This window comes from Orcinus orca, chromosome 20, assembly GCF_937001465.1.
Source record: "Orcinus orca chromosome 20, mOrcOrc1.1, whole genome shotgun sequence".
NCBI classification, from domain to species: Eukaryota; Metazoa; Chordata; class Mammalia; order Artiodactyla; family Delphinidae; genus Orcinus; species Orcinus orca.
Genome location: NC_064578.1, coordinates 17,777,162 through 17,801,236, shown reverse-complemented (window position 1 = coordinate 17,801,236; position 24,075 = coordinate 17,777,162). Strand labels below are relative to the sequence as shown.

Below are 24,075 nucleotides of genomic sequence, written 5' to 3'. Positions count from 1 at the left end.
CTTGTAGGTGCTAACCGAAGACGAAAGAGCCCTGTCTAGGAAGGCTCTGAGAGACATCTTGGATCAAGTGTATCAACCATTAGCAGTCCGAGAATTACTTATCCTCCAGGGAGGACCACCCCAGGTATGCATGCCTGGGAACTCTTGTGGGTGAATCTTTAATGATAGTGTGTGGTGTACTGTCTTCTTCTCCTGGGAAATTAATCTAGTTGAGTCTTATTTCATCTTTTAGATTGTTAAATGGTATTTGTAGAGCTAAATTACACTGACCTTTGGGATAATTTAAAAGGATATTTCTTTTAGTGGAATGATGGACACTGTTCCCAGGAATATTGTGATCATTTTTTAAGGCTTATGACAAAAATATATTTTATTCATTCTCACACTGGATCTTTTTTTTTTTTAAATTAAAATTTGGCTGTTTGACAATACGTTCTTCTGGCAGAAGTGTTTGGACATCTTATTCTTTGAATGGAGTATTTGAAGTCAAGAAATTAAAATTAGAGCTATTAATGGACTGTTCTTAGATCCATTTTTGAAAAACGTAATAGTATATATTCTGCTAGGCATCATATAGTTTCTTTTTTCATTAAAAATAATTATTTATCCAAAATGATTTAATTTGATGATGTAGCTGGATTTATCTATTTTCTTTCAGTACCTAAATTTTAGTTATGAGTTTAGGTGAGTAAAGCATGAAGGGCCAGAGGAATTGGCTGTAGGACCAGCTGAAGCTGGCTACAAAGATATCTCCTAGTTGAAGTCATTTTCATCTCGTCCTTAGAATATTACTGTAGGTGCACATTGGGCTCCTCTGGCTCATACTCTGCTTCTCTGAATGAGTCCACAGTTTGCCAGATTAAACCAAATACATTATAAGAGCATGATGAGAAACAGAGGCTCTGGAGTTAGGCACACTGGAATTCAACCCCAGGGTGCAGTTGTTTGAATTAGTAAAAGCCTTTCCATCCCTCAGTTTCCTTACCCATAGAATGGGGATGGGGATGACAACAGACCCTTCCTTATAAGTTCCTTTTGAGACTGTGGGGGAGGTACTCACCACAGTGCATGGCACATCATAACCCCTTCAATACATGGTAATTATTGATCTTCTTTAAATAAAAGAGAACAGGCTAGTTGGGATTAAATGTTTTTCTTTTACCAAGTTTTATGCTCACATAGTTAGACACAATGAATGACCACACCATAGTTTGCGTTCTAGCCCAAAATAAGGGACACGAAGTCTGTTTTGTTCATGGCGGCTCCACAGAGCTCTCAAAAAGGAGTTCTTGAAGAAATCGAACTCTTCTTGAAACTGCCATGTCAAAAGGAATCAGAGCAGCTGAGACCATGGAGGCAAGGACTAGTGTCCTCTCAGTGTTGTGAACTGTCCTCTTAGTGGTGAGTCATGTTTATAGGAGTCTTCTTCGGAAGCTAGATTTGATTGGAAGGACTGCATTCAGATTGGTTACATTAACCTTGTGTCCCCCAAATCTGTATTTTATTCACAGACATGTTTGTCTATTTCTGGGTTTGAAATTTCACTTGATACTTCACTTGAAGAAGTTTCACTATATTTTTACTTTCTTAAAAGTGATGCTGAAGTAGGTTTTGTAAAGGAGTCTCTTTTTTTTTTTAAGGGAAAAATTTTGCTCTTTTGAAGTCTGTATAGCATACGGTTAATCATCAGTATGACTCAGTATATTTGTATATTTTTAATTTCTACATATCTGTTACACTAACATTCAGTTCATACCTTTCTCTTCCTTTTTCAGTCCTACACGGATGGGAAGACACAAGTTATGTGTCGGGCCCCAGCTTGGCTCCGGCGTCTGTGTGGGCAGCTCCTCTCTGAAAGGTTGATGAGACCCAGTGGTGTTCAGGCAGTAGTCCGGGGCATTTTGGAAGGAGCAGGTGGTAAGAAATAGATGTTTGTTACTTTGGTATCCACTTTCCTTTGAGTCACAGTGAAATATTGGTCTTTAGCATTTGACTGTAAAACCTGATGGAGACTAGACTTTGTGGAGAGTGAGGAGGTTAAACCTTAATGAGCTCCTTTTCCAAAGAAACTCATTTTCTTGCCATTCTTCCAAAAATAGTTGTGATACACTGCTCATGTTGTTGACTAATATTGTCAACTGTTTCAAATAACTTACACAATCAGAGGAAAACATTGCACAAAAAGTTTAAGTAAAACCCTATAGAAAACGTGAAATTCTCTGTGGAAAAGAGTCAGGGTACTAAGAGTACTTCACCTCAGGACTTAAAATACGAAACAGTTCTCCTGAAGCTGGAGATACCCAAGAGATGCAAACTTTGGGATGAAATTTTAGATTCATTTCCACAATTATATTCCTTTAGTCCTCATTAATAGAAAGAAGGTTCATTATCATGTTAAGTATGGTAGTAGTTTTTAATTTATATTTTTTGATTTTTAAACAAAATCATACATGCACATAGTTTAAAGAGTCGATGGGTCTATAGGCTTTTAGAGAAAAATAGCAGTCCTTGGCAGCATTTCACTCCATTTCCCATCCTCGGAAGCAACCACTTTGATCATTTTTAGCAGGTTTCTTCTGGTATTTACCTCTTTTTTTCTAACTATAATGCGATTACAGCACTGTCTTAATTTTTCAGTTTTAGGCATCATCTATCAACTCACCATCAGTGAAAAAGGATTTTGTTATCTTTCACAACCCTACCATCATTCACCCAAGCATACTTCCCATCCCCTTAATATAGTCATATCTTTTTTTTTTTTTTTTTTTTTGGTACGCGCGCCTCTCACTGCTGTGGCCTCTCCCGCTGCGGAGCACAGGCTCTGGACGCGCAGGCTCAGCGGCCATGGCTCACGGGCCCAGCAGCTCCACGGCATGTGGGATCCTCCCAGACCAGGGCACGAGCCCGTGTCCCCTGCATTGGCAGGTGGACTCTCAACCACTGCGCCACCAGGGATGCCCTATAGTCATATCTTAGTTTTGGTTAGATCAATATTCAGTGTTTATACTCTTCTGTGTGATTACTATATACAGCTGAGCTACTGTAGTATACTTTTTTACACACTTTTGTACTTGGAGTTAATAGCTATCTGTTTTGTTTGTCTGCTTAGTTTTGTATGTACTTATCACTAATCTGTTTTCAGACTGTGTCCCAGTTGTTTAAATCTCCTTTTAATACATTCAAATACATTAGCTATTCTATCCGTTTTATCTTCTTGAAGACATCTCTGTCTCTGAGTCTTCTGTTATTTGGACTAATTACCTCCACAAAGCTGTCATCCTAGGATCTCCCTTCACCTTTTTCCTGGTGATCCCCTTGGCTTTCTTTTGTATTTGGTCCCTTGTCTCCTGTATCCCCTGCACGTTAATTTCCTATTGCTGCTGTAACAAATTACCACAAACTTAATTGCCTTTTGATGGAAATAACATTTAAACTGAGTCCTGAATGCTGAGTAGGAATATGTTCATTGAAGAGTGAGGGAAGACTGTATAGTTAGAGAGGATCCATGTATGAAGGAACTGACATAGGAAAGAACAGTGTTTTTGAGGAAATTTCAGTATGGGTAGAGCAGGGAGGGTAGAGAGTGCAGGGAAAGTGGTATGAGATGAGGGAGGGGTGTGAAATGAGGGTGGAGGGGTGGGCAGGAGCCACATCATGGAGGCATTTAGGCCTAGTTCAGGGTTTTGAACTTTATTCTGAGGGCAGTGAGATACCACTGGAGGGTTTTAAGGAGAGAGACAGGATCAAATCTACATTTTAGAAATATATTTCTGGATGTATTGTGAAGAATGGGTTGAGTAAGAGCAGAAGCGGGGAAAACAGATAAGAAGAAGCAGTCATCTGAGAGATCACAGTGGCTTGGATCAATGCGGTGGCAGTGGAAATGCAGAGAAATGAATGAATGTAAGGCGTATTTAAGGGGAAGAGTTGCCAGAACTTAATGAAGGGCTGGTTATGTGGGGAGGGGGGAGGAGAGAGAGAATCGATCTTGACTTTCCATTTCTGGGGTGGTCAATGTACCTTGGTCCTGTCAGACAAAAGTGAGGTCAGTGTGTTTGGCAGACATTGGTAGATTTGGTCTGCAGTGGCTGTAATGTTGCCTCCCCAGTTCTGCCTGCAGTGGCTTCTAGGACCAATGAAATGGAAAATTAACAGTTACCTGTGAGAAGTTGTCACATGAAGATAGGTCCTTGCATCTTCTTTTTCCAGAGAAAGCTTAGACTTCACCCAAGGGCATGCAAATTGGGGAGCTTCTATAAGAAACTTAGAACCCTAATTTTGCTACTTATTCATATATGAATATATATATGGTTTATTCTCAATGATTTGAGGCAGTTTATATTTACTCGCATATTTGCCATTTCTGGTGTTCTTCGTTTCTTTGTGTAGATCCAAATTTTAATTCAAATTTCCTTCTGCCTGAAGAACTCTAACCTTTTTTATAGTGCAGATCTACTGGCAATGAATCCCCTTAGCTCTTGTTTGTTTGAAAAAGCCTATTTCACCATCTTTTTTGAAAATATTTTTGCTGGATACAGAATTCTAGGTTGATCGCTTTTTCTTTTAGTGCTTTAAAGATGTTACTCCATTGTCTTCTGGCTTGCATGATTTCTGATGCAAAGTCTACTGTCATTTTTGTCTTTGTTCCTCTGTATCTGATACACCTTTTTTTTCTAGCTGCTTTTAAGATTTTTCTGTTTATCACTGGTTTTTAGAAATTTGATTATGATATGCCTTGGTGTGGGTGGTTTTCTTCATGTTTTTTCTGCTTAAGTTTTCTTAAGCTTCTTGGAGCTGAGGGTTTATAGTTTTCATCATATTTGGAAATTTCTCAGACATTATCTTCAAATATTTTTTTTCTGTCTTCCCTTCTTTTCTCTTTCTGGAATTTGAATTATACCTAATATTATACTTAATATTGTCCTAAAAGATAGCGTTTCTCTGTTGATTTCTTTCAGTCTTTTTCTCTCTGTGTTTCATTTTAGATAATTTCTATTGCTACATGTTCAAGTTTATTAATCTTTTATTCTGCAGTATCTAATCTGCTGTTAATTCCATCTGCCATATTTTTCATTTCAGATTTTTTTTTTTTTTTTTTGGCTGCGCTGCACGGCTTGTGGGATCTTAGTTTCCTGAACACGGATTGAACCTCGGTCCTTGGCACTGAGAGCGCAGAGTCCTAACCACTGGACCGCCAGGGAATTTCCCTCATTTATTAGTTTTTTCATTACTAGAGGTTCAATTTGGGTCTTTTTAATATCTTCCATTTCTTTCCTCATTATGATCATTCTTTTCTTTACCTTTTTGAAAATAGAGAATAAGTTTATAATAGCTGTTTAATGTCCTTGTCTCCTAATTGTCACCTCGGTTTTTATGTGTCTGTTTTTACTGATTTTTCCTTCTTGTTATGTTCCTTTTTGCTTCTTTGCATACCTAGTAGGTTTTTTAAATTGAGAAGTTATTCACATACCATAAAATTTACTCTTTTAAAGAGTACAGTTTAATGGTTTTTAGTATATTCACAGAGTTGTGTAACCATCACCAATATCTAATTCCAAAACATTTTCATCATTCCCCCAAAAAAACCTCTTACCCATTAGCAATCACTCCCCATTCTCCCCTCCTCCAACCCTTTGTAAGCACTAATCTACTTTCCGTCTTGATGGATTTGCCTATTCTAGGTATTTCATCCAAATGGAATCATGCAATATGTGGTCTTTGGTGTCTGCTTTGAGTCAGTTAGCATAATGTTATACCATGAATCAGTCCTTTGTTCCTTTTTATGACTGAAAATATTTCACTGAATGGATATGCCTGGTAATTTTTTTTTAATTTATTTATTTTATTTTTGGCTGCGTTGGGTCTTTGTTGCTATGCACGGGCTTTCTCTAGTTGCAGCGAGCGGGGGCTACTCATTGAGGTGCATGGGCTTCTCATTGCAGTGGCTTCTTTTGTTGTGGGGCATGGGCTCTAGGCACGTGAGCTTCAGTAGTTGTGGCATGTGGGCTAAGTAGTTGTGGCTCGTGGGCTCTAGAGCTCAGGATCATTAGTTGTGGTGCACGGGCTTAGTTGCTCTGCAGCATGTGGGATCTTCCCGGACCTGGGATTGAACCCATGTTCCCTGCATTGGCAGGCAGATTCTTAACCACTGCGCCACCAGGGAAGTCCCTTGCCGGGTAATTTTTTTTTTTTTTTTTTTTTTGCGGTACGCGAGCCTCTCACTGTTGTGGCCTCTCCCATTGTGGAGCACAGGCTCCGGACGCGCAGGCTCAGCGGCCATGGCTCACGGGCCCAGTCGCTCTGCGGCATGTGGGATCTTCCTGGACCGGGGCATGAACCCGTGTCCCCTGCATCGGCAGGCGGACTCTCAACCACTGCGCCACCAGGGAAGCCCTCCTGGTAATTTTTAAATGTATATTGGATGTTTTAATTCTACCTTGTTGAGTGCTAGATTTTGTTGTATTCCTTTGTTGAGTTTTGTTCTGGGATGCAGTTAATTTTCTTGGAATCAGTTTGAGCCCTTCAATCCTGGCTTTTAAGCCTTGTTACTGTGGGTCTAGAGCAGCCTTTAACCCAAGGTAATTTGGCACCACTACTAAGGTAATACCTTTCTGATATTCTTTATATTAGGAGGCTTTTCCATGCTCACTAGTGGGAACATTAACTATTCCAAGCCCTGTGTGAACTGTGGGGATTGTTCCCCCTACTCCTTTCTGTGGTTCTTGCCTTGGGTTTTTTTTCTCACACACATACACAGATCATACTCCATGAAAGACTTGAGAGAGGATTCCCCTGCAGATCTCTGGAGCTCCCTCTTTGTGTAGCTTTCACTTCTCTTGTGTTTTGCCCTGAAAATTCTGTTTTGGTCTCCCTGAACTCTGAACTGTGTTTCTTTAATTCAACAAGGTGGCAGGCTTCGTTTGGGCTCTCCTTAGCTGTGGTGTAGCCTCAAAACTCTCTCTAGGTAATAGGCTAGGGTATTCATGGGACTCACTTTTTTGCTTCCATTCTCTTAGGGTTCAGTGTTCTTGGGCTGCTTGTTGTCCAGTGTCTGAAAACCATTGTTTACGTATTTTGTCCCATTTTCTAATCATCTAAGATGGTAAGGTAAATTTGGGACCTGTTACTCCACAGTTTTGGTTTAAGACAGTTTGAGGGCTTCCCTGGTGGCGCAGTGGTTAAGAATCCACCTGCCAATGCAGGAGTCATGGGTTCGAGTCCTGGTCCAGGAAGATCCCACACACCGCAGAGCAGCTAAGCCTGTGCGTGACAGCTACTGAGCCTGCGCTCTAGAGCCTGCAAGCGAGCCACAACTACTGAGCCCATGTGCCACAACTACTGAAGCCTGCATGCCTAGAGCCCGTGCTCTGCAACAGGAGAAGCCACCACAGTGAGAAGCCTGCGCACCACAACGAAGAGTAGCCCCCGCTTGCCGCAACTAGAGAAAGCCCGTGTGCAGCAACAAAGACCCAACACAGCCAAAAGAAAAAAAAAAAAGACACTTTGAAATACATGACGTATATAAAGAGACAGAATAATAATATTAATCATTTAAAAAGTAATAAATACTAAGAAGAAGCTAGTGTTCAAGTCGTATGAATAATATCATTACAATGCTTAAGTGCTGCTTTTTTCTGAGCCTCGCAGAAACCAGCATCAAAAGGAAAGTACGGAGGGATAGCTTATCTTACAGAGGAAATTAACAGCTTTCAGTAGGGAAAAAATAGTTTTTACTGTAAATTTTAAGGACCTTCTGTGGTGAACTGCGATGAGTTTTTGATATCTCTATCCATTGCTGACAGCCGGGGCGGCTGGTGGGAGTGATGCTGAGGCCACAGCTGCCGATTGGAAGAAGTGTGACCTGATTGCAAAGATTTTGGCCTCTTGTCCCCAGCAGTCTGTTTCACCAGAGGATTATTATAGAGGTATCTGCCCCCAGGTAAATCATTTTGTTTCTTTTGACTGTTTGAGGATTATCTGCTTATTTATAAAAAGAGGACTTTTAATGTTCGTCTGATATTGAGTTAAAAACAATATAATGTTTAAGTTTATTATTCAGTGAGGGGCCTTCTTAATAACTGATTAAAAACCTGTGGGAGAGACTGACCTGTTAGGTTTCAGAACCCCTAACCATTAATAACTGACTAGCTTGCTCTCAGAGCTGGAATATGAAACTACAGTTTCATCATATTCATTATCTTTTCTGTGTTTTTTATTAGTTTTTTAAAAAATAGGTATTTAATAAACAAGGTAAATTAACATGGTACACAATTTAAAAGCACAAAAGAGTAAATGGAAAAGTAAGTCTCCCTCCCGTCTCTGTACCAATTTCTTATTTATTTTGCAGAGGTAGTCTGTGTATCATGTGTATACAACTATATGTGTGTATATCTGTGTATATATTCTAATTTTTATCCAAATGATAACATGCTCCACACACTGTTTTTCAGTTTTGCTTTTCTCACTTAACAGTGTACCTTAGAGATCATTTCATCATTCTTTTTCTTGGGTACATAGGTATTTCATCATATTATGTACCATAATTTACTTAACTAGCTTCCTATTTTTTTTAATAAATAAATAAATAAATTTATTTATTTTTGGCTGCATTGGGTCTTCGTTGCTGTGCACGGGCTTTCTCTAGTTGCAGCAAGCAGGGGCTACTCTTTGTTACAGTGTGCAGGCTTGTCATTTTGGTGGCTTCTCTTGTTGTGGAGCATGGGCTCTAGGTGCACAGGCTTCAGTAGTTGTGGCACGTGGGCTCAGTAATTGTGGCTCGCGGGCTCTAGAGCGCAGGCTCAGTAGTTGTGGCACAGGGGCTTAGTTGCTCCGCGGCATGTGGGATCTTCCCACACCAGGGCTCGAACCCGTGTCCACTGCATTGGCAGGCGGATTCTTAACCACTGCACCACCAGGGAAGCCCTACCTACCTTCCTATTAATGGACATTTAAGTTGTTTCCATTCTTTTGCTGTTACAAACTATGTTCCAGTTAATATCTATAAATCTTGCCTATGTGCAAGTATTATCACAGGGAAAATTCTTAGAATTGACATTACTGGCTTAAAGGGTATGTGTATTTAAATTTTTGATTGTTATTATTTATGTATCTGTTTTCCCACACTTTTGCCTATGCAATGTGTTACAAAACTTTTCTTTGTTAATCTGATTAGGTGAAAGTGTGGAAGGAGTGTTCTTAGTCAGCACTCCCCATGCGTTTAGATGTAAGATATGCCTTTTGGAGTACAGTGTGAAGAAAGTCATTCAGTTGTTATGCTGGTCTGCAGGATTCTCATGGGTAGGCATGCATGGGAACAAATATCACAATGCAAAATCTTATATTGGAAAATATTAAGTATAAATTATCTTACAGGATAAAGTTATCATTTGCAATGATGAGTAAATATTTTCCAAAACTAGTAGCTATAGTTTGGGCACTTAAGGAAATGATAAAATCAAGTCATAGGTTTTAATCTTACTTAGTCTCTCTTTGGCAGTGTCAGAGGTCACATACAGTTTTTGAACAGAAGATTCTCCTGTCTACAAAAAGTACAAGAGTCAGTTTTAAGCCAGGAACAGAATGTGCTTTTCAGTTGGGTGCTTAAACTCAAGCACGAGAGATCAGTGTTTATTTTTGAGAATAAAGTAGACTTTTGTTCAGAACTGACAGGCTCTTCAGATTCTGAATATATTTATACACCTTGACCCATAATTGCTATTTATCATAGCAAAATTTTGGGGAAAAACTGAATATCTGGAAATAATATTTTTGAGGAATTTATAACAGTATGAGAAGGTTTCAGCAATACACAAAACTGAATATTAAGTATGGCCTTAATTGAAAAGAAAAAAGAATTATACAGGAAACATAGTGGAAAAAAATACACCCAAAATGTTTATAGTAATTTGGGAAGATTTAATTTTCTTCTTAAAAATTTATTCTCCAAATTTCCTACAATGAGCACGTATTTTATAAATCTGATAAAATTTTTTAATAAAAACACAGCTCCTTCAGTTCTCATACCCTTTGACACTGGGTTGTTAAATTAAAAAAAAAAACTTCTATTGGATCAGTGTTACTGCAGTAAATTTATTTTTTGCCGTAAAGAAATTAATGTGTTGTCTTCTTAGTTAATGTAATGCTTCTTGCAAAGAGCCTGGTATTTACTTCATGTAATTTTTCTTTTAGATTTTGGATTTATTTCACTTTCAAGATAAATTGACAGGACTACAATTTCAGAGAGTTGCCACCACTACCTTTATAACTATGTCAAGAGAACGGCCACAACTGGCAGCAAAGTACTTACTTCAGCCAGTGTTAGCTCCTCTTCATCGATGTTTAAATACAGCAGGTAAAGAAGGAAGTCTGGTGGTTTGCTGTCCCTCTAAAGGACCTTCTTCTGTGTTTTGGATTTAAATAACTTAAGTCTATGGTAGTTCATTGTCTTTAATTTTACTTTTTGTTCCCCCAATTTTTTGTTTTGAAAAATCCACTTCATAAAAGTTCTAAGAAGAATGCAGTGTCCTACCCCTATATACTTCACATAGTTAACATTTTGACATGTTCACTTTCTCTTTCTCTCTTCCTACACACATACGTATTTTTTTTCTGAAGCATTTGAGAGTTAGTTGCAGACGTCGAATATACAGACTTTATTCAAATCTTTTATTTGTCTCAAGAATTTCCTTTATAGCTGTTTTTTAAAAATTACATTGCATTTACTTGTTCTGTCTTTTTAGTTTTCTGTAATGTAGAATAGATCCCTAATAGTCTTTCACTCTGACACTTTTGAAGCCCAGGTTATAGAATGTTCTTCAATTTGTATTTGTCTCATTGTTTCCTCTTGATTAGATCCAGGTTAACATTTTGGCAGGAGTACTACATATGATGGTTTTTTTTTTTTTTTTAGTCCATCAGATTAGGGGCACATGTTATCAGTTTATTCCATTATTAGTGATGTTAAATTTGACTATTTGATTAAAGTGGTAGCAACCAGATTTCTCCACTGTAAAAATACCTTCCTCCCTTTGTAATTAATAATAATCTGTGGGATGATAGATGTATGAGACAGTGTGAATATCCTGTTTCCCAACAGTCCTTCATACTGTGGTTTAGTATCCACTGATGATTTTTGCTCATAAAATGGTGACTTTCTATTTTTTTTATTGTTTCTAATTTGTTAGTTGGTATTCTTCTGTAAGGAAGAGCTTTTCTTTTCTCCTTGCCTCATCTCTTTTTAAAAGAATAATTATTTAAGTATCAATACACATTCATAGATTCTTTTTTTATTCAGTGGGTGACTGAGCATTCCTATCATTCATTTTGAAGCTTAAATTTTCCCAGATTTGGCCAGTTTTAATGTGTTAAAAGATTGACATTTTCAGCACTTCCCGCAGTGTGTGTTCATGCTTTATTGAGATTAATGCTGGGATACAGAGTATCATTTCAGCATTCTTAGTGAGTAAAAAAAACCTTTCCATATAGTCTTTTCTGAGGTTAAAAATAAAGAGAAAAATTGATGTTGTGGTTAAACCCAATTTAGTTCTGTTGTAGACTTTGTATAAAAGTCATTTACAGGGTAAATTTTTCTGAGTGTGTTTAGAGTGGTTTAGGTGGGTGAGAATGGAGAAAATCTAATTCTTGTGCATAGTAAGCACGAGATTGAGCTTTGGTGGAGTGAAATTCGTGATTATTCAGACATGATAAACGTATTTGAATAAATAATTAAAATTCCTTTATACATTTAATAAAAATCTAGTCTAGAATTAGTATTTCTTCAAAAAATGATTCAAAAAATGAAGTATTGGGCTTCCCTGGTGGCGCAATGGTTGAGAGTCCGCCTGCCGATGCAGGGGACACGGGTTCGTGCCCCGGTCCGGGAAGATCCCACATGCCGCGGAGCGGCTGGGCCCGTGAGCCATGGCCGCTGGGCCTGCGCGTCCGGAGCCTGTGCTCCGCAACGGGAGAGGCCACGACAGTGAGAGGCCCGCGTAACGCAAAAAAAACCAAAACCAAACAAACAAACAAACAAAAAAATGAAGTATTATTTCTGTTGGCCCTTGTCATTAAGGCCTAGCATTTATATCTAATTTCATGTGTTAAGACTATACCTCAATACTAATCTATTTATCTTCTTGTCTGTGACTGACTAGGTGTTTCCTTTAGTCTGGAGTGTGTTCTCAAAAGTGTGGTCCCAGGACTAGCAGCATCAGCATCACCTGGGAATTTATTAGAAATACAACTTCTTGGGCTCCACCACAGACCTACTGAATTAGAAACTCTGATGTGGGACCCAACACTGTTTTAAAAGGCCCTTTTGGTAATTCAAGTGTGTGTTCAAGTTTGACCCCTGGTCTAGAGCACTGTGCTTGGGACGCCTAGATTCAGTCCAGTTGTGGGTCAATTATTTTTGTCCTGGGCCTTGTTCATTCATTCAAAGAATATTTATTGGACACCTATTTACCCTGCATTTTCATGTGTTAGGTTATATCTGTAACACCAGCTACATGTTTTGCATATACAATCTATTGATAACAAAAAGGATTGGGTAAGAATATGACTGATCTTATATATATACCCCATCATTGCCCCTGGAAAAACAATCTCTAAAGTATAAGCTTTCTTATTTTGTTTTTCATATTGCATCACATTTTTAGGACTATGTGGCAATTATGATGAATTATCATATTTTATCAATTCCAAGATGCACTTTTTTTCACATTAAAAAAAAAATTTTAATTTTCGAAATCTTTTTCACATTTTAGCAACTCTAATTGCCCATCTCACAATCATTGTTGGCCAGGTAGCAATTGTGGCATTGTTGTCCCTGCAAATGAGCGTTAAAATTTGTAGAATGGATGTCAGTGACTTAGAAGAAAATCTTGAAGACAATAGTAAAGTGGAGGACTCTTAAGGATATCACATCACTGTACTCTGTGGCACAGAGAACGATATATTATGGCAAAACACAGATACCGGTAATGGTGTTGAAATGTTTCAGAAGAGTTGGACACTTAATGTGCAGTTTTAATTCCTTATCCTGTTTATTCCAATTATTTAGCTTGTATCAAGAATGATAGGGAATTCCCTGGCAGTCCAGTGGTTAGGGCTTCGTACTTCCACTACATGGGACACAGGGTCGACCCCTGGTCGGGGAACTAACATCCTGCATGCTGCATGGAGTGGACAAAGGAAAAAAAAAATGACATATAACAATACTGTATAAAATAAATCTAGGAGAGTTCTCTTAATACTTTTTTTAAAAAGCTCTGTTTTAAAACTTTTTTTTTTTTGGCCACACCAAGCAGCATGTGGGATCTTGGTTCCCTGACAAGGGATTGAACCTGTACCCCCTGCAGTGGAAGCTCGGAGTGTTAACCACTGGACCGCCGGGGAAGTCCCTTAAAACTTTTTAAAGGGAAATTTTCAAACACATGTACAGAGAATAGTATAATGAACACCTGTGTACCAGTCACCCAGACACAACCATTGATTCTGCCATTTTCACTTAATTTAATGTCCAACTTTTCATTCATTAATTTAAAATTAAAATCCCAAGTGATAATGTTTCATAGGTTACTTGGCAGTGTTTTTTTCTTTCTTAGTGATATATAAAATAACAATGCATGTTTATAATCAATGAAACATTCTGTGAAATATTGTATTTGATTGATGCTGTATTGTAACTATGTTGATTTTCTAATTTTAGCTGTTACTTCCTGAACTTTCTAGTAAAACTTTTTTCCTTAGGCCCAGCTTCTTCTATTCAATGAGGTGCTGAGTGTGGGTAATTTTGTTTTTTTTTCCTTAGAGGTTTCAGAGAGTGACATGGTGCCAGGGACCATTTTGGTGACAGAAGAAGAACTTAGTAGATGTATTGAGGATGTATATAAGGTTGGTAATTTGAGTCACTAGTGTTTTCAGTTAATATTTGTACTTCGTCTTTTAAAATAATTTTGCCTTTTAAACTGGTACTTCAAGAATTGGAATGACTAATCTTAAATTCCAAACCATCAAAATCTTTTTACCTTGAAAACTGGAAACTGTAAGTTGTTAGTGAAAAAACTGATACATTTTGAAACTCTGTCAATTTCATCATTTACTCTGAATCTTAAACAGTTCAGATTCTCTAAGTGACACATGCCACTGATGAAAGTGTGTCTTTGAAGGAATTGACAAAGGAATTTGCAATACTGTAGGCTTCCTAAAATTTACTGTATGATAATATTGAATCTACTTTATAATTTTTTGATAGAATCATCATCATAAAGAAGTTGGAATAAATGAGTCATAGAAATGACTTCCGAAATATATACTGAAAATGAAAAAATATTTATATAAATTATATGTTCTCTATGATTGCAATCTTATAAATATATATGAAATACATATTTTTAGACAAAAATGAAATCCATTGTGTTAAGCCCAGATGGCACTGGGGTAAATATTCTTCTTTAAAGTTTATTTCAATACATTTTTTAAAAATTTATTGATTTATTTTTGGCTGCATTGGGTCTTTGTTGCTGTGAGCAGGCTTTCTCTAGTTGCGGTGATCGGGGGCTACTCTTCGTTGCAGTGTGTGGGCTTCTCATTGCGGTGGCTTCTCTTGTTGAGGAGCACGGGCTCTAGGTGCACGGGTTTCAGTAGTCGTGGCATGCGGGCTCAGTGTTTGTGGCTCGCGGGCTCTAGAGCGCAGGCTCAGTAGTTGTGGCACATGGGCTTAGTTGCTCTGTGGCATGTGGGATCTTCCCGGACCAGGGCTCGAACTCGTGTCCCCTGCATTGGCAGGTGGATTCTTAACCACTGCGCCACCAGGGAAGTCCCTCAATACATTTATAATAATATTTTACTATTAAAAACATTTACAAGAGTAAACAGCTTTCAGAATTATATTTCATGTAAAAAGGTACAGCCACTTTGGGAATATATTGTTTGGCAGTTCCTTAAAAAGTTAAACATAGAGTTATCATATGACTCAACAATTGCACTCTTAGTTATAGAGAAGTGAAAACATATTCATACAAAACCTGTACACAAATGTTCATAGCATCCTTATTCATAATAGCCAAAATGTGGAAACAGCTGAGATGTCTGTCAACTGATGAATGAATTAACAAATGTGATATGTTCATATAATGGAATATTTTTCATCTGTAAAAAGGAATAAAGTATGGATACACGTTTCAACATGGATGAACACTTTTTTTTTTTCCTATTTAGGTATATCTTAACGTAAACTGCAGTATAGTGTACAAAAGGGAATGCTAAGTACATATTAAATACAGATGAAAAGAATCTGTTGCTAATCACTCTGTGTACCTAGGTGTACAGTGGCCCTGGGGCCACAGTTCATGGTTTCTGTAATGTTCTTAAATTTATATTTCATTAGTGTTCTTGGCAGTGTCTAATTTTTGCCGATCCTAGTTGGTCATTGGTTTTACCAGTAACTTGAAGCACTTGTAGGGGAGCAAGCACTGTCATTGTTGCCGTCCCCTCGTTGCCACACCCTCCCCTATGTTTGCATCTTTGGCCTCTTCAGCCGGCTGGTTCTTGGCAGGAAGCTTAAGCCCCTTGTTCATTCTGTGAGGGCCCTTTGATTATAACCGGATACTACCATCTATAAGTCCACGTAGACAGGCACCCGAGACTCGTCACCACACACTGAAGGGGTGATTGGAAGAGACCCCACAGTCAGCCCCTCTGAGTTGGGGAAACTCCCCATCCCTTGGGACCCTCCCCATCCCTTGGGACCCTGGTGAGCCACATGGAACTGGTCTGCCAAGGGCCACAGGAGGGGACCACTGTCATTCTGCCCACTAACAGTGAGGAAAGTCAGTGATGCTGCTTCTGTTTAATGCACAGAGGCAAGTGGATAAACAGTTTAAAATTATGATTTTTTAATGTTTAAAGAGACTAGACACAAAAGACCACCCATTGTATGATTCCATTTAAATGAAATGTTCAGAATAGGCAAATTCATGGACACAGAAAGTAGATTAGTGATTGCTAGTGGCTGAGGCTGGGGAGTTGGGAGTGGCTGATAGTGGGAATGAGGTTTCTTTCTGAGGTAAGGAAGATGTTCTGGAATTAGATAGTGGTGATGGTTGTGCAATTTTGTGAATATACTAAGAACCACTGAACTGTACATTTTAGAGAGTGAATTTTATGGTATGTGAATTATATTTCAATACTTAAAAAATTTCTATTCCATATTTCTTATTTCTTTTCTATGGCAGTAAATTAAACATTTTAGAGTAAATTTTTTTTTTTTTTTTTTTTTTTTTTTTGCGGTACACGGGCCTCTCACTGTTGTGGCCTCTCCCGTTGCGGAGCACAGGCTCCGGACACGCAGGCTCAGTGGCCATGGCTCACGGGCCCAGCCGCTCCGCAGCATGTGGGATCTTCCTGGACTGGGGCTCGAACCCGTGTCCCCTGCATCGGCAGGCGGACTCTCAACCACTGCGCCACCAGGGAAGCCCTAGAGTAAATTTTTAAATTTTAGTTTGTTATGAAATGGTTCAAACAAACCAAATAAAAAATGAAGAATAAAACACTCATGTACCCACCACTCAGCTTAAAAAATTACACATTACCAATTCAGTTGAAATCCTCTGTGAACCCATCTCTGATCACATTTCCCTTGCTCCTCACCCAATGGGAACCACAATCCTAAATTTGTATTTATTATTCCTTAATCTGTTTTTAGTATTGTTGTGCATGATTTTAAATTTTATTTAAATGGCATTGTAATATATCTAACTTTAATCCATTCATTTCTACTGCCAGATATTATTCTGTTTTATGACTATATCATCATTTACTTGTTTATTCTTCTCTTGGTAGACATTTGAGTTTTTTTCAGGGAGTTTTGTCTGTTAGGTGCATTGTGGTTTTGGTTAGCAGTTAGTTCTCTTATTACTAGTGACGTTGAACTTTTTTTGTCTTTTGGTTCATTCATATATTCTCTTCTTTAACTTGCCTGTTCATTTGTTTTTTACCCATTTTAATACTTGAGTTATGTGCCTCTTTAAAATATTTTTAAAATAAATCTTTTTTTAATAAAACAGCCTTATTGAAATAGACTTTACAGATCAAAAAATAATGTTTTAAGTATACAATTCAGTGCTTTTTCAGGAAATTTACAGAGTTGTGAAACTATCACCACCTTACAGTTTTAGAACATTTCTATCACCCCAAAAAGATCCATTGTGCCTATTTATAGTCACTCCTTGGTCCCACACCTAATCCCCAGGCAACCACTAACCTGCTCTGTATCTCTATGGATTTGCCTTTTGTGGATATTTTATATGAGGGACTCATGCAATAAGTGTTCTTTTGTGACTGGCTTCTCCCTCTTAGCATCATGTTTCTGAGGTTCATCCAGGTTGTTGCATGTATCAATATTTTGTCCCTTTTTATTGTAAGTAATATTTCATTTTATGAATATATACATATTTTGTTTATTTGTCATCAGTTGATGGACATTTGGATGTAGAGTAAATCTTTTTTAGACAACTTCATGAGATATATTTTATGTGCCGTACGTTTACCCATTTACAGTGTGCGAATCAGTGGCCTTTTAGTATATTCACAGATTTGTGCAGCTGTCATCACAGTCAACTTTAGGACATTTCATTACCCCAAAAGAAACCCACACCACTCCCCACATCCCAGCGTTAGGCAGCCACTAATCTACTTTCTGTCTCTGTAGATTAGCCTATTCTGAACATTGCATATAAATGGAGTCATACAATATGTAGTCTTTTGTGATTAGCTTCTTTCACTTAACGTGATGCTTTAAAGGTTCATCTCGATTGTAGCATGAAGCAGTACTTCACTCCTTTTTATTGCTGAATAGTATTCTGTTATAAGTATTTACCATATTTTGTTTATCCATTCACCATTTGATGGACATTTGGGTTCTACATCTTGGCTATTATGAATAATGCTGCTATGGACATTTGTGTACAAGTTATTTGTGTACATATGTTTTCATTTCTCCTGGGTATATACCTGGGAGTGGAATTGCTGGATCATATGGTAACTCTATGTTTAACCATTTGAGGTACTGTCAGATCATTTTCAAAGGGGTTGCACCATTTTACATTGCCCCCAGCAGTGTATGAGGGTGTAAAGTAAATCTTAAATCATGTTCTTTCAGATAAGAAAGAGCTTTTGTTTTGGTTTGGTTTAAGCTTTATGTATGATACTAATAAATTTGTAGATATAAATATATGCTGCTTAAAAATTCAAAACTCATTCTCAGTAACACTCACTTTTTACTAAAAGTTGGGTATTTACTACCCTTTTATTTAATTTTGCTGTTAAAAAAACCAGAGTACACCCTTTACAATGTTGACCTGGCACACAAGTGTAGAATTAAATTGTTCATAGATAAAACAGGACCTGATGACTTAGTGGCTATAATGCTGTTTTTATTTTTTAATGCCTCATTTTAGAGACTTACGAAAAGAAAGTTCTTATATCTTGTTCTACCTGTTGGTAGGCAGGGACTTTTCAGATAATATGAAGACAAGGAATTATACAGAGCAATCTAGAAAGCAAACTTTCTGAATTAGAGAATAAAGCCCAAATAACTTTTAGAAAGGTTATCTTCAGTCATGTTCCATCTAAGAAATATCATGATGAAAAATTGTAAAATAGCCAGGTGTGGAATGTTAGAAAGACTTGAAAGTGCTGGTAGGAGTAGGACTAATTTTGTCTAAACTTTGGTACAAACCCCTCATAGTGTTAGGTAGATGTCAATAAATTGCTTTTAGGAGGAAAGGAAAGCAAAACAACTTCTTTCTGGCAAGTGAATTAGCCTCTAAAAATCAGAGAGATTGAGAAATAGTCCTTGCCATTTCTCCTATTGTTGCCCCCCATAAGGCGGGAAAAACCCTCATTGTTCGGTGAACAGTTTAATGAATTAAAAACCTCCTGGAGAGACAAGCAAAACATTAGTTTGCTGTAGACACTTGGTTTTGCACAAGGGCTGGGACTGTCTTGAAAGCAGGAAGGGGTGTAGAAGTTTATTCTCTCTACAAGGTTTTGGCAGCTCAGCTGCAGAGGGAAAACAGAGGAAATGTGTACGTTGGAGGAAAATGGTAAACATTGTGTAGAATTTAGCAACAAAGAGTATGTTGTCTTTATTAACTTTCTGCTAATACTAAATTATAGAGTACAGCTCAAAGGCAGGAAATAAGGAAAACATCTGGGATGGTTGAATTGATCCAGCAACTCACTCGGTAACAAGAGGGTACAAGAGGGTGTTTTAATTTTAGAGAGGCATTTGGGAACATTTCCAGCTCTGGTGTTCTCTCTCTCTCTCTCGCTCTCTCTCTCTCTCTCCTTTTCTTTTTAACAGATTTATTGAGATGGAACTCACATACCTCACAATTCACTGATTTAAGTGCTCAGTTCAGTGTTTTTGGTATTTCACAGTGTTGTGCAACCATCACCACAATCTAATTTTAGAATATTTTTATCCCTCCTGAAAGGACTCCATACTTATTAGCTGTAACCTCCCATTCTCTCCACTTTGCCCCCAGCCCTAGGCAACCACTAATATACTTTCTGTCTCTGTAGATTTGCCTATTCTGGACATTTTATATAAATGAAATCATATAATATGTGGTGTTTTGTAGTTGGCTCTTCAGTGTTTTTAAGATTCATCCGTATTTTATCATGAAGCAGTACTTCATACCTTTTAATGCCAAATGGTGTTCTGTTGTATGGTTATATCACATTTTGTTACCTGTTTATCAGCTGATGGAAATTTGTGTTGTTTCCACATTTTGGAGTGTTATGAACAGTGTTGCTGTGGACATTCATGTACAGGTTTTTGTGTGTATGTATGTTGTCATTTCTCTTGGGTGTATACATAGGAGTGGAATTGCTGGATCATATGGTAACTCTATGTTTAACCTTTTGAGGTACTGCCAGATCATTTTCTAAAGTGGCCACACCATTCTACATTCCCACCAGCAATATATGAGAATTCCAGCTTATCCAGATTATGGTCAACATTTGTTATCATCCTTTTTTAAAAAATAGCTTTCCTAGTGGGAGTAAAGTAACATCTCCTTGTGGCTTTGATTTACATTTCCCTAATGACTAATGATGTTGAACAGCCTGTCATGTGCTTATTGGCCATTTGGATGTCTTCCTTGGAGAAATTTCTGTTAAGAACCTTTGCCCATTTTTATTTTTTAAAAATTAATTTTATTTATTTATTTTTGGCTGCATTGGGCCTTCGTTGTTGCGCACGGGCTTTCTCTAGTTGTGGTGAGCGGGGGCTACTCTTTGTTGCGGTGCGTGGGCTTCTCATTGTGGTGGCTCCTCTTGTTGCAGAGCACGGGCTCTAGGCGCCAGGCTTCAGTCGTTGTGGCACATGGGGTCAGTAGTTGTGGCTCACAGGCTCTAGAGCACAGGCTCAGTAGTTGTGGTGCACGGGCTTAGTTGCTCTGCAGCATGTGGGATCCTCCCGGGCCAGGGCTCAAACCCGTGTCCTCTGCATTGGCAGGCGGATTCTTAACCACTGCACCACCAAGGAAGCCCCTTTTGCCTATTTTTAAATTGGGTTGTCTTTTTATCATTGGTGGGTTGTGGGATTGGACTCACTCTGACCAACAGCTTTCTCTAAAGAAATCCTCCTCATCAGTCTCTTCTCAGTCTCCACACCTTTGATCTTCTCTACCCTCTTTCTGAATGAGGAGTTTTTATAGTCTTGATCTCATCATAGTCTGGTGTCTTACTTTGGAGTTTTAAGTCTATTTTATCTTGGTGCTTCACTTGACATTTCCAGTGTAACACCCCATGTCACCTGTGTTATGACAGCTGTCCATCTGGCTGCCTTCTCAGTCTAACTGCAGAGCCCCTTAGTCCTCAGAGCCAGTTTCTTCTTTGCTTTATACACAGTCCTGGTCAGACTGGTTATCTGATTTTTAAGACCATAGCAGAATTAGAAGTAACAAATTAGAAGTTAGTTAGACTAACTAAGGCACAATGACAAGAGCAGAGAGGACCAAGGAAAGAGACAGAAAAAATACCCCCAAAGGGCATAATCAGTTGAAAAGCAAAGTATGTTGGGACCACTGTGTTCAGTATACTTTGTTTAAGAAGGAAGGGATTGCATATAATTCATTTTAGAAATATTTCCTTCCAAAATTGTTAAAATATAAGTACATTTTGGTATTTAAAAGAATAAACTCTCAGCTCTCTGAATGAAAATTTTATGGCAGGAACAATGACAAGGGAAGGGCTTTTTACACTTGCATCCTTCACATACAGCAGGGAATAGAGCAGTGTGGCTCTGGTGGGCCAGGTGGAAAGTTCTCAGCAGTACAGGTATATATACAAATGCTAGTCGAATTGAAATGAAAACTTGGCATAGCCACTTGTACTTCATCTGCATAAATAATTCTTGTCATTTCTATGTGTGTACCTTATTTCTGGTAAAATTATGTAAGCCAAAAAGGGCATATGCTGCTCAAATAGCTTTTGGTCCAGTGGCTTCCCATTCTGTCTCCTCTGCCTCTGAGTGTCTGGGGCCTAATCTCTAGAATGTTTATATTCTTTTGTCCTCCCTGGTATGAGAGGGAGTCGTGTTTTTTTCTTTGCCTACAGAGGTGAAGAGAGGCCCATATTGCATAGAGACTGGTTCTGGGTAGGGCAGGGTAAAAGAATTCCAGTTCTTTCTGATTTGGATATTTTCTTGCTCTTAAGAGGAATGGCCAGAATTCGATAGTGGGGGTGGAGAGATGTTGCCTTTTAGTATTCCTCACAGTACTTGCCCAAGACTCCCTAAAGGCAGAAGAAATTTTAGGATAGGAAAGGCTAGAAGGTACCTAATGAGTTTATTTTCTACATTCTCATTTCCATTTTCGCTCTCTGTTTCCAGGTTTAGGAAATCTTGACCTTGATTATTCACGTCTTTTCCCCCCATCTAATCTTAATGAATTTCTAATTAAAGTTTCTCTGTCAGATTGACCAGTTGACTCCTCCTTCCGAATTTTTAATTATTTGTGTAGAGTAAATTAGAATAATACAATCTTAGAGCTGGAAGGAACTTTAGAAATAATTTAGTATAATCCTTCATTTTTTTTAATAGACTTTATTTTTTAGAGCAGTTTTAGGTTCACAGAAAAATTGAGTGGAAAGTACAGAGAGTTCCTGTGTATTCTCTGCCCCCACATGTGCACAGCCTCTCCCACTATCAGCATCCCACACTGGACGGTGTATTTGTCACGGTTTGTGAACCTATGTTGACATGTCAATATCGCTGTAAGTCCATAGTTTACATTAAGGTTCACCTTTGATGTGGTACATTCTTTGGGTTTTGACAAATTAATCCCTCATTTTACAGTAAAGGAAACAAAATCCAAAAGATTGTGAAGTGACTTGTCCCAAATCACACTAGTGAGTGACAGTGCTGGTCCCGGGACCAACATTCCCTTCTCTCTCTCTTTCTCTCACTCTGTTTGGAAAAGATAATATTTGCACATGGTACAAATTTAATAAGTGCCAAAGGCTCTACAGTGAAAAGTTAGTCTCCCTCTCACCTGTGGACCCTCCCTAAAGGCAATCATTCTTTCTGGATGTTTCCATCTCCTGTTGAACTGTGACTTTGAATAACATGCAAAGGAATAAAAAAAGTATCCTTCAAGGATGTGTGAGATTTAAGCATTAGATTTTCTAAATGCTGCAGTTCAGATTCTGTGGTATAGTGTAGTGAAAAGCACTTGGCCTTTTGAGTCAGATGGACCTAGATTGGAATTTGGCTCCAGGGTTGACTATCCATGGGACTTTAGGTGACTTAAATGTGTCACTTGAGTTGTCGGGTGGTTGAATAAGGTAACTTTTGTTAGACTCATTGCATTCTTTCTTTCTTTATTTTCTTAATAAATTTATGTATTTATTTTTGGCTTTGTTGGGTCTTCGTTGCTGCACGTGGGCTTTCTCTAGTTGCGGTGAGCGGGGGCTACTCTTCGTTGCGGTGCGTGGGCTCCTCGTTGTGGCTTCTCTTGTTGCAGAGCACAGGCTCTAGGCGTGCTGGCTTCAGTAGTTGTGGCACGTGGGCTCAGTAGTTGTGGCTTGCGGGCTCTAGAGCTCAGGCTCAGTAGTCGTGGCACACAGGCTTAGTTGCTTCACGGCATGTGGGATCTTCCCGGGCCAGGGCTCCAACCTGTGTCCCCTGCATTGGCAGGCAGATTCTTAACCACTGCACCACCAGGGAAGCCCGGGTCATTGCGTTCTTTAAAAGGTGCTCAAAAAACTGTCAGTTCCTTTTTGGTTCAGGGAAACTTTTTTTTAAAGACTGTTTTATGCATTATGCTCTGAAAGCATGCACAGTACAAAATACTATATTAAGTAAAACTTGCCTGGTTCGCTTCTCCTAAGTCTTAATTAAACTCAGTAAGTGCATTAGAAGTTCTAGAACACTACTGTCAAAAGGATCACTGGGATATTTTAGAAGGCAGCATTTGACTAGTTTAATCTTTAACTGGGGTAGAATCAAGTTCCAGCCTGTATTGAATTTCAATGTTAGGATTTAGTCAGCTTGATTCTGAATAGGGTCATCATGTTTGTATTTCCATACCTGTACATCCCTGCAGAAGATAAGGCCATAAATTAAGAAAACTGTTCCATTCACAGTAGCATCAACAAGAATATTTAGGAATAAACTTAACATTTGCATATGGCTATATATTTTACAAAATATTTTAACGTGAATTATCTTTTTGTGTGTGTGTGTGTGTGCGGTACGCGGGCCTCTCACTGCTGTGGCCTCTCCCGTTGCGGCGCACAGGCTCCGGATGCGCAGGCTTAGCGGCCATGGCTCACGGGCCTAGCCGCTCCGCGGCATGTGGGATCTTCCCGGACCGGGGCACGAACCTGTGTCCCCTGCATTGGCAGGCGGACTCTCAACTACTGCGCCACCAGGGAAGCCCTTAACGTGAATTATCTTAATTGGTCCTTATGCTAAAAGCTTAATGCCTACATTATATTATCCATGAGGAAACTGGGACCTAGAGCGGTTTAAATGTCTTATCCCTGTTCACTCATTTAATGTGT

At 38.6% G+C, this 24,075-nt stretch overlaps 1 protein-coding gene across 1 annotated transcript in view; it reads left to right on the top strand.

Moving 5' to 3' along the window:
* The window catches only part of TANGO6 (transport and golgi organization 6 homolog), a 177,481-nt gene that overhangs the window by 15,292 nt on the left and 138,114 nt on the right, over nt 1-24,075 (top strand). The window contains exons 3-7 of the mRNA XM_033434253.2: nt 8-124; nt 1,776-1,917; nt 7,803-7,939; nt 10,189-10,351; nt 13,811-13,893. Coding sequence (XP_033290144.1) covers nt 8-124; nt 1,776-1,917; nt 7,803-7,939; nt 10,189-10,351; nt 13,811-13,893 — 642 coding nt within the window. The remainder of the gene's footprint in view (nt 1-7; nt 125-1,775; nt 1,918-7,802; nt 7,940-10,188; nt 10,352-13,810; nt 13,894-24,075) is intronic.